A 10,418-nucleotide genomic window follows, 5' to 3' on the forward strand; every position below is an offset into this window, starting at 1 on the left:
TAAAATTGTTATCAAGCTTTTTAATGTTTTGCGTTGTTTATAATTTTTAAAGCGTGTTTCAAAGGCCTCTTGTAAATAGATACTCCTAATTTTGGTTTCAATGCTTCAAAATAAATTACAGGTGATTTTGGTTATTTATTTACAGTTACCATATTAACTTAAATCATGTGCTATATGACAAACTTGTAGCTACTCTGTTATATTATTTAATCTTTGCAGCATTTCAGTGCAATAATTCACTCTGCTTCAATAAATGGATTCTCATGGTGAGCATATATTGTATTATGGTAACCATTTCCTTTTTAAAGTTCAAAGAAAAATTCAAGGGTATATCTCAAAGTGGTTCTGCCATATTCCAAAGGGATAATTTAGATAGGGGAGAAGGTGAAGTAAAACCTAAATTTACTCTCTGTACTTTTCAAAAAAAAAAACCTGCTTTTCCAATTGTAGATGTCTTGTAATCTTTTACAGATAAGCTTTCCTGAAAGGGAAATAAAAAAGGATTGCAACATTGCAGTGGCAGAAACCCAACCACAGCACATCCAACCACAGATGCCATCTCCTTTAAGAAATACGAAGCCTCCTTTAACTTCCCAAATCACTGACCCAGGGCAAATTCATCAAGCAGTACTGGATGCAATTCGCTCAGGAGAAGGAGCCGCTAAACTTAGAAAGGCGAAAACATTTACCACAATGTAACCATATGCACTAATAATTTGATCAATTTAGTTTGATATTCATCCAAATTAAAGTTGGAAATTTGACTTGTGATTATTAAGCACTTGCAGTACACAAGTCATCAGTATCTTTTTCTTGCACTACAAATGGCATTTCACTGGATTAGGTGAGGTTGTCTCTTGGAATTGACTGGATGTGATACATCATGTAATTGTGAACCTGAAGATTACAAATACTGTATGTCTTATGTGAAAATTTTGTGCACTTAAAACAGTCTCAAGTTCACACTTTCATTATGATTTCAGATGAAAAATTACATTTGCATTGTTTTGTTGTACATAGATACATAAACATAATTGTGAAAGCATTATTGTAACGAGGATGAATATGTTTTAAAATCAATTGAAAATATAACTGCCATATTTTTAAATTCAGGTTTATCTTCAAACTTTCAAGCTTATAGTGTTTAGTAATAGGATTTCCAACTGTTGTTCAGAAGTTTTCAGATGTAAACAAGCCATTCAATATTTTGATTTCCCTGGTACACATTTAGCAGCGTTGCTTTTGCACATTGTATTTTCAGACCCCCTTTTGTTCCCAAAACTGTCTCTCTAAATGGGAGGTCTGCAATGAATCTTTTCTCCAAGTCGAAGCATTAATGGGTTTTGTTTTACTTACACTCAAAGCCAAACCAATAGATGTATAATTGTGTAATAAACATAGAAAACATATATGATATGTTTGATGGAAATTCTGTCTTGGTAGAAATGAGCTTCTCTGTTACTAAACTATTACATCTATGTTTTATGCCAAGGATTAAAGTAAATATTTTTTTCACCTTTTAATGCTTAAAAATTTTTGATTCAATAAGTTGATGAATTGTTTAAAGGAATTTTGGTTGAGAAACATGCAAATTGTTTTGCTTAAAATGAAAGCACAATGAAATAATTCAAAACTATGCCTTTACTCACTTGATTATGCAGTCCGTTGTATTTGTATTCAATGTTTTATTCAATCTTTGTAAAGTAATTTTTGGGGAGAGAGGAATTCTAATGTATGATGTAGTTTGAGTTTGCTGAATGCAAAAATTGTGGAATATTTATGTTAAAGTAAAAACACTGTCGATATCACAGCAGTATAGTTGGATATGTCCACTTTCAGATTTGCTTTTTTTAATAAATATATATATAATGTTCTGATTTAACTTTGTATTTAAAAAAAAATTAACAACTTCATAAAGTACTGATATTTTCAAATATTTCCATTTCTGTACACTAAGAATATATAATACATATTTGAAACTTTAAATCTTTGAATTCCATTTTTTTAAAAATCTATTTTACCTTCTTATAGTTAAGCTGAAGGAATCAAATTCTATTTCATTAGTTAACTAACTTTTAAGGATTCCTGGAGATCTGAAAGATTAAAAATAAATGCAAGTTGATGCAATTCCCCGAGTTAGAAGTAATACTTGCATACATTCATGGGTTGCAGGTGTGTCAGGTAAGGCTGTCATTTAAAGAATCTATCTGTCCTTTTGATGGTGGCATTGAGTTGTCTTTGTGCCACTACAAGCCCAAGCAGTGAAGGTTTTTCTGTATTACAGTAAGATGTGAGTTCCAGGATTTTACCCCAGCAACTGTGAAGAAATAATATTATCAGGAAGGTAGATGTACTTTGGAGCTATTGTTATTTCTTTGTACCTATTACTGTTGTCCTTTAGGTGGAAGAGATTGAGGATTTGGGAAGTGCTATTGTAGAAGACAGGGATACTGTAGTGCATCTTGTGAATCATACACGAGGTGCATTGCAATACCTTGGTGTTGGAGGGAATGAATGTTCAAGATGGTGGATGGGATGCTGAATAGCCAGGCTGCCTTGTTCTGAGCTGTGTTTTTTTTAAAACTACAACTGCATTCTTGTAGGTGACTGGTGATTCCCTCTCAATCCTGACTTGTGAATTGTGGGAAGCTTCTATAGATTAGGTGAACTATTCAGTGCAAAATCCCAAGCCACTGACCTCTTCTAGTTTCAGTGTTTATGTAGCTAGTTCAGTTGAGTTGCTGGTCACTAGTGACACTAGGCAGGGAATAGGATAATAGTAATGACATTGTATTTCATAGGGAGATAGCTTCATAAACAGGAGGCGTTTGTTGCATATCACTTGTCTGACAAAGGCTCACTTATCCACACAGCCTGAATATTATCTAGGTCTTGCTGCAATGGAGTGCTTCATTATTAGAGGGATTGCAGAAGGAACTCCACTGCAATCAACAGCATCCATCACTTCTTACTTTTATGATGAAGGTCATTCATGTAGCAGCTGAAGACAGTCGTTTGAAGTAGAGTTTCAGGATTTTGACCCAGGGACAATGAAAGAAAGGCTATGTTTTTGCAAGTCAGAATGGTGTGTGACTTGGAGGTGGATTTATTAGTGGTGGATTTCTCAAATACCTGCTAATGTTTGCCTTCAAATTATTAGAGTCCATGAATTTGGTAGGTGCTGTTGAATTGGCCTTGGCAAATTGGTGTGGTGTTGGAGGCAAATGGTCAGACTCCTGATATACTTTTCTAAATGGCTTAAAAAAATGTTGTAGAATTAGAAGACAAATCATTTCTTATGGAATAACCAGTCTCTAATCTACCATTGTTGCTGCAATATTAATCTGCCAGTCTGTTTAATAGAACCATAGAACACTACAGCACAGAAAACAGGCCATTTGGCCCTTCTAGTCTGTGCCGAAACAGACTGCTAGTCCCATTTACCTGCACCCAGTCCATAACCCTCCAGACCTCTCCCATCCATGTATCTATCCAATTTATTCTTAAGAGTGAGCCCGCATTTACTACATCAGATGGCAGTCCATTCCATACTCCCACCACTCTTTGAGTGAAGAAGTTCCCCCTAATATTCCCCCTAAACCTTTCCCCTTTCACCTTAAAGCCATGTCCTCTCGTACTTATCTCTCCTAATCTAGGTGGAAAGAGCCTACTCGCATTAACTCTGTCTATACCCCTCATAATTTTGTAAACCTCTATCAAATCTCCCCTCATTCTTCTGCGCTCCAAGGAATAAAGTCCTAACCTGTTCAATCTTTCCCTGTGTTTGAGGACTGATCAGGAACTTAAGTTCTCAAACATCAAAATACTTGTTTTTATTTCCAAATACTAGGCTTTGAGTAGAACTCAATATACAAATATAAAATATTGAAATGGAGGACAATGAAAAACACTTTTTGCTTCAGGGAAAACTCGCTATTCAATGCCAGAAAACCCTGAAAACAATACAGAATCAACTATACTGTTGGAGGAATTACCAACTGAATCTAAGTTTTATCAGTTGGAAATTTCAAGTACTATCTCTACAATGAGAGTAAAAGACTAAGACAAATTAAATGGGTACTTTTGTTTGTTTCAACATCTCAATACTCATTTAGTTAAGAGTTTTTTTTGCGATAGATTAGTTTGTTTTCTGTTTGTAATAGGTTCCCATGATTAGTTGTTCACGATTTGGATCCATCAATTATGATAGTCATTCTTGTTAAGAATAGTAGGAACATATTTCTTGAAACAAACGATTAGCTGGAGGAACTCAGTGAGTTTAGCAGCATCTGTGGGGGAGAAAGGAATTGTTGACGTTTTGGGTTGAGACCCCGCATCAGGATTGAGAGGGAAGACGGGCAATATATGGAGTAGAGGGGGAGGAGTAAGACGGGCGCTAGCTCAGCCCCTTTACTCCCTATACACACACACGACTGTGTGGCCAAATTCTGCTCTGACTCCATTTATAAATTTGCAGATGACACCACTGTAGTGAGCCAAATCTCAAATAACAAGGCGTTGGAACCCAGGAAGGAGATAGAAAGCCTAGTGGAATGATGTCAAGATAACAACCTTTCCCTCCATGTCAGCAAAACAAAAGAGGAAACAGGGAACAGCCCTGTCTGTATCAATGATGCTGAGGTGGAAATGGTTGAGAGCTTCAAGTTCCTAGGTGTAAATATCACCAAAAATGTGTTCTGGTCCAGACACATGGATGCTACAGCCAAGAAAGCGCACCAGCACCTCTACTTTGTCAGAAGGCTAAGGAAATTGAGCATATCCCCGATGGCTCTCACCAATTTTTACAGATACACCATAGAAAGATTCTTATCTGGATACATCACAGCTTGGTATGGCAACTGCTCCGCAAAAACCACAAGAAATTGCAGAGAGTTGTGAACACAGCCCAGTCTATCACGGAAACCAGCCTCCCCTTCGTTGACTCTGTCTACACTTATTGCTGCTTCAGGAAAGCAGCCAACGTAATCAAGGACCCCTCCCTATCTGGGCATTCTCTCTTCTTTACTTCCCCCTCCCCCCCCCCCCCAAATCAGGCAGAAGATGTAAAAGCTTGAACATGTCCTACCAGGCTTGAGGACAGCTTCTATCCCACTGTTATAAGACTCTTGAATGGACCTCTTGTATGATAAAGATGAACTCTTGATCTCTCAGTCTACCTCGTCATGGCCCTTGCACTTTTATTTGTCTACCTGCAATGCACTTTCTCTGTAACTATAACACTACATTCTGCATTATGTTGTTTATTTCCTTTTGCAATACCTTGATGTACTTGTATATGGAATGATCTATCTGGATGGCCTGCAAACAAAATCAATTCACTGTATCTTAGTATGTGACAATAATAAACCAAGCACCAATTAGGTGATTGGTGGACTGAGGAGGGGTGAAGGATGATAGGTAGATGGAGCCAGGTGGGGTAGATGGGGGGGTAAAGGTGGGAAGGGTGGAATTGGGCAAAAGTGGCAGGTGGGTGATGGGTGGCAGCAGACAAAGAAGAGGCAGAACGGAGAGGGTGAAGGTGAAGACAGCTAGTAACGTATTTGCTACTGGATTAGTAAGAACTGGTGACATAAGCGTCAACCCTACCACAAAGGAAAAAAAACTAGGTATCGGTCATGGTGACCCTGAAAGTGCTAACTTGTTGCAACAATCTATCTGATTCAGTTAGTTCCTTGGATAAAAAAGGCCAGATTATGCTCCCAGATTTAACCTGCTTGTGGCTCTGATCCACAGCAGTGTGGCTGACTTTCAGCCACCCTCTGAAATGACACAGCAGTTAATTGTCTGGGATTGCACTTCAAAGAGCCAGAAATAGACTCGATGGGGTGAATGTGCTATTCCAGTTTACTGCTTCTGTAAAATTTTTTGATCTCCGCCTTCAAATCCACATCCTGTGAGAACTCAACTTTCAACACTTCTGCGGCCAATTTCCACCCTGCTGACACATATACGTGGTCCATCTCTGAAATTTCCTTTCCCTGTTGAATCTCTCTACCTCCATCTGAGGAGATAGACTATCCACTAACATCTTTTGTAAGCCCACAGGCTCCCACAGCTACCTTTATTCTGCATCCTCTCACCCTGCCTCCTGTAAGGGTGATCCTAAGGTTCCTGATGCATGTCACTTTAGCTCTCAATCCCACTCCCTTTTGGATCTGTCTGCCTGCGGCCTCCTCCAGTAAATAGTGAGGTCTAATGTAAGCTTGAAGAACAAAATCTTCCATCTAGGAACTTTGCAACCTTCTGGTATGAGTATTGAACTCGCCAACCTCAGGTGAACTCCAATTATTTCCCATTATCATGATTATGTCCCTTTCTCACCCCATTTCTTTAAAATGTCTTGCTAACAGTCAATACTCTTCCTCCTTATCACCTGATCCGTCTTAACCTATCTCCCTATGGTGCTCCCTTCAACTCTGCTTTGAAAACTGTAAACCCTGCACTATTCCCCAGTTCTGAGGAAGGGTCATTGGCCTGAAATGTTGACTGGTTTCTTTTTCCAGAGACAAGCTTGACTGACTGAGTTGTTCCAGCATATCTATTTTTGCTTCTGATCCCAGCATCTGCAGTTTTATTTGTTTTCTGTTACTTTTGAATCCACTGCAACTTCCAGGTGTACCTAGCTTGAAGACGTTCTTCTCCTCTCTCTGATGGGATTTCCATCAGTCTCGTTCAACTGTTCACCCTCACTGTTTCTGCTTCCCTTCTTAGTCTTTGATAAAGTTCTGACCAAACTTTGCTTCCACAGCCACATTTCTTTCCTTGGTGAAGGTTTCCGGCTCTAGACCATCTCGTGTGGATTTAAATTCCAATTTCACCCATCAGAATTTGGACACACCCAGGATCAGAACTATGTTCAAACTATCCATTGTTTCTCTAAACAGTGTTCTAACTGCATCCAGAGATCTACACTCAATGCCATGCATTGACACATAATGCTCTTCTTGCTACAATAACAACTTACACCGTCTTAAAGCTGCCGTGGCCCACAGTTCCATTTATTCTTTGCCACATCTGTTGCTGTAACAAACACTTTTTTTCATTTCTTTCTGATGTAAAAGACTACAATCTCACCCTGCTCTTGACTTCCAATACCCCTCCTGAGTTTTTTGCCCTTCACTTTCCTCTGGCGCTGTATCTCCCCCCCCCCCCCCACCTCCCCCAGCTCTAATAACTGTCGTGTTTTCACATCACCAGTGATCTCCCTCTCTCTGACTCTGGGTAACCAGTCCTCAGCAGAGGCCCTAACTTCATACCCCTACATTCGCACCTTGATGAATTCTGGGCCTAACGTGATGGCAAATTTTTCTGCCACTCCCTCTACCTCTGTGCCCATTTCTTTTGTCAGGAATCCTCACCCCAGACCAATAACCATTTCTTCTATCTTCAGCATTCCCAATTCACCTGGATCCCCTTCCCCAGCCCTTTACCCTCACTTGATATATTCATTGCAAACTGATGATGAGACGTAGGTCACCTTGATTTCTCTCCAGATTTTATCAAACACGCAGACAAAGGGTGGTGTTGTTATAGTCTGGCGAACCAACCTCTGCCTTGCAGTGGCCAGACTCATCATCTTACTCTGCCCTGGACCATGATTGCATCAACCAAAATCTGGCCATTGCCTCCCAGACCTTCACGGATCTAATTTCATCAGGAGATCTTCCCTCCACAGCCCCCAACCTGCTAGTGCCCCCACCCTGTACTGCCCACTTCTACCTCCTCTCCAAGATCCACAAACAGTATTGTCCCAGTAGCCTTCTTGTTTCTGACAGCTCTTGCCCTACCGAACCTGTTTCTTCTTACCTCGCCTCGATCCTGTCCCCCCAGGTCCAGTCCCTTACCAGTTAGCTCTGTGACACTCCTGATGCCCTCTGCCATTTTGACAATTTCTATTTCCCTGGTCCCAACTGGCTCTTCTTCACTATGAATGTTCAATCCTTTTACATCTCCACTGTTTACCCCAGTTCTGTAGAAGGGTCACTGACCCAAAATGTTGACTGGTTTTTCTCTCCACAGTTGTTGTTTGACTGGCTGAGTTCTATCAGCCTTATTGCTTTTGTTTCAAGTTTTCAGTTGGCATCTGCAGCAATTTTGGAGTGTGAAATACATATATAGACTAATCTTTGAGTGAAATGCTACTTTGTTTTTATTCCTAAATATCACGTCTCTAACTTTAGAATTACGCACCATCCAGCACTGTCGCCACCACCAACAGTTTTCTTCTGAGGGAATGGGAACAACCTGTATATTGTTCTTTATTACTCCATTGAAAGATAAGATTCCTAAATGGCACAGCTCTAATCTTATCAGACAGTTTTGGTGTGAAGATAGTGAGTCAGTACTCTTCACTCATGCTGTAAATGTGATATGTGCCAATAATGCTTGCTGTAGGGGGGCAGGGCATATATGAGAGTAACATTTCGATCCATGCATTTAATTCAAGGTCATACAGCTGATTCTTTGGCAGTATGTGATTATAGGAAAAATAATTATTTGATTGAATAAATTAGCAGAAAATAAATTCACTTATCTCTTTAGTGTAGTGTAGCAGCTAGTGTAATGTTATTACAGTGCCAGTGACCAGGGTTCAACTCCTGTAAGGAGTTTGTACGTTCTCCCTGTGATGGCGTGGGTTTCCTCTGGGTGCTCCAGTTTCCTCCCACATTCCAAAGACGTAAGGATTAGGAAGTTGTGGGCATGCTACATTGACGCCGGAAGCGTGGCGACACTTGCGGGATGCCACCAGAACATTCTACGCAAAGATGCATTTCACTGTGTGTTTTGATGTACATGTGACTAATAAAGAAATCTTATGTTATCATCTCCATGAGTACCAAAGAACAACACGAGTTCCATTTTAATGTGAACAAGCTTCAAATTAAAGTCATTTTCTTCTTTCGATATGATTTACACAGCCACAGAAAGGACAATTATTCTCAAACCCCAGTGCTGTTCTTAGTTTCCACCCAAGGGTTAGGAGTGTGATTGACTTCTGTGCTATAAAAATCCTATTGGACTTGGGTAACCCTCCTATGATAGTGGCTTGCACCTTGGAAATAGTTCCTGCGTTCTGCCGGTTTGGTGCTCTGATGTGAAGGACTGGGTACTTCCCTTATACTTCTGTGCTACAAAAACAGAGTCATATTGACGCCAGCAGGGCCCTTCATTTGTATCCCTACTAGCTAATGAACTGCCTGATCTAATTGTGTTCTGTAACACGAATCCCAGAACCTAAATGCTGGATAGTTGATTACTATCCATACTGTCCAGTATAGCCCACCGTCCTTTATGCTTACTCAATTAAGAACATTGAATGGTCCCTTGTCATCTTATGTTCAGTTCAGAATTGGAGAAGTGTGGCTAGTGTTGCAGTCCCAAACACATCATTGGCACCTATGATGATGGGGGAAAAAATCCCTAATGTTCCTACAAATAAGGGCTATATTCTCTCACATCTGTCAGTTGCATATCTCCAATGACCAAATATCATGGAATGACAAAGGGTAGGTTCCTGTTTCAGTTAATTCAATAATCACCCTACAATAACAGAAGACTGGCAGCTAATTTAATTTTGACTATAAATGGAAAGCAAATAGCATAGTATAGTACATTTATATGGATTAAGCTTTCCCATTGTTGTACTAAACTGTGTCTACATCAGTGTGCATTTGTGCAGGAGACAGAGAAATGTACAGAGAGGCAGAGAAAGAATAGAGTAAATGGGTTACAGACATAGTGGCCTGACCTGATCATTATGTGCTATGGCTGTCAGATTTTCTTGCTTTTAACCTGTAGTTCCCAGGCACAAGGATGCTCCTCTAATATTAATAGACTCCCTTCACTTTTCTCTGTACCATGAATAACCAGTAGATTTCCATAGACATTCATAAAGTTATACAGCATGGAAACAGGCCCTTCGGCCCAACTCGTCCTTGCCAACCAAGATGCCTAAATTAATCCCATTTGCCTGTGTTTGGTCCATATCCCTCTAAACTTTGCCTATTCTTGTACTGTTGCCAAATAGCAGAGATTACACCTCCTTCAATTCTGAAATGTTCCTCTTCAAACCAAAATAGCTTCTTCAAAAAGTTGCTTGCCCCAAGGCCCACTGCCCTCAGCAACACCATTGATGTTGATAAATCATATTATTCGCACCAATGACTGAGACCAACTGATTGCATCGCCCATAAACGCTACACAAACATAAGATTCAATTTACTACAGTGCTACTAAAGTTCAGCAACACCCATAATAATTTCCAAAATCCATACCTACCTCTGGCTGTATTCCAAAATCTTACGTGTTTACTTCGAGAGTCCTAAGTGCTCCTGGCCATCTTCCTGCCTGCCCCAGGCTTTGCAAGAACCATCATTGAATATAAAATGAACCCTCTT

At 39.9% G+C, this 10,418-nt stretch overlaps 1 protein-coding gene across 2 annotated transcripts in view; it reads left to right on the forward strand.

Moving 5' to 3' along the window:
* cobll1b (cordon-bleu WH2 repeat protein-like 1b) overlaps window positions 1-1,873 on the forward strand; it is a 140,172-nt gene extending 138,299 nt beyond the window's left edge. For both annotated transcript variants that reach the window (XM_052020483.1, XM_052020491.1), the window contains exon 14: window positions 472-1,873. In XM_052020483.1, coding sequence (XP_051876443.1) covers window positions 472-699 — 228 coding nt within the window. In that variant the 3' untranslated portion in view covers window positions 700-1,873. The remainder of the gene's footprint in view (window positions 1-471) is intronic.
* Window positions 1,874-10,418: the final 8,545 nt, after the last annotated feature.

Source organism: Pristis pectinata, chromosome 1 (genome assembly GCF_009764475.1).
Source record: "Pristis pectinata isolate sPriPec2 chromosome 1, sPriPec2.1.pri, whole genome shotgun sequence".
Taxonomy (NCBI): domain Eukaryota; kingdom Metazoa; phylum Chordata; class Chondrichthyes; order Rhinopristiformes; family Pristidae; genus Pristis; species Pristis pectinata.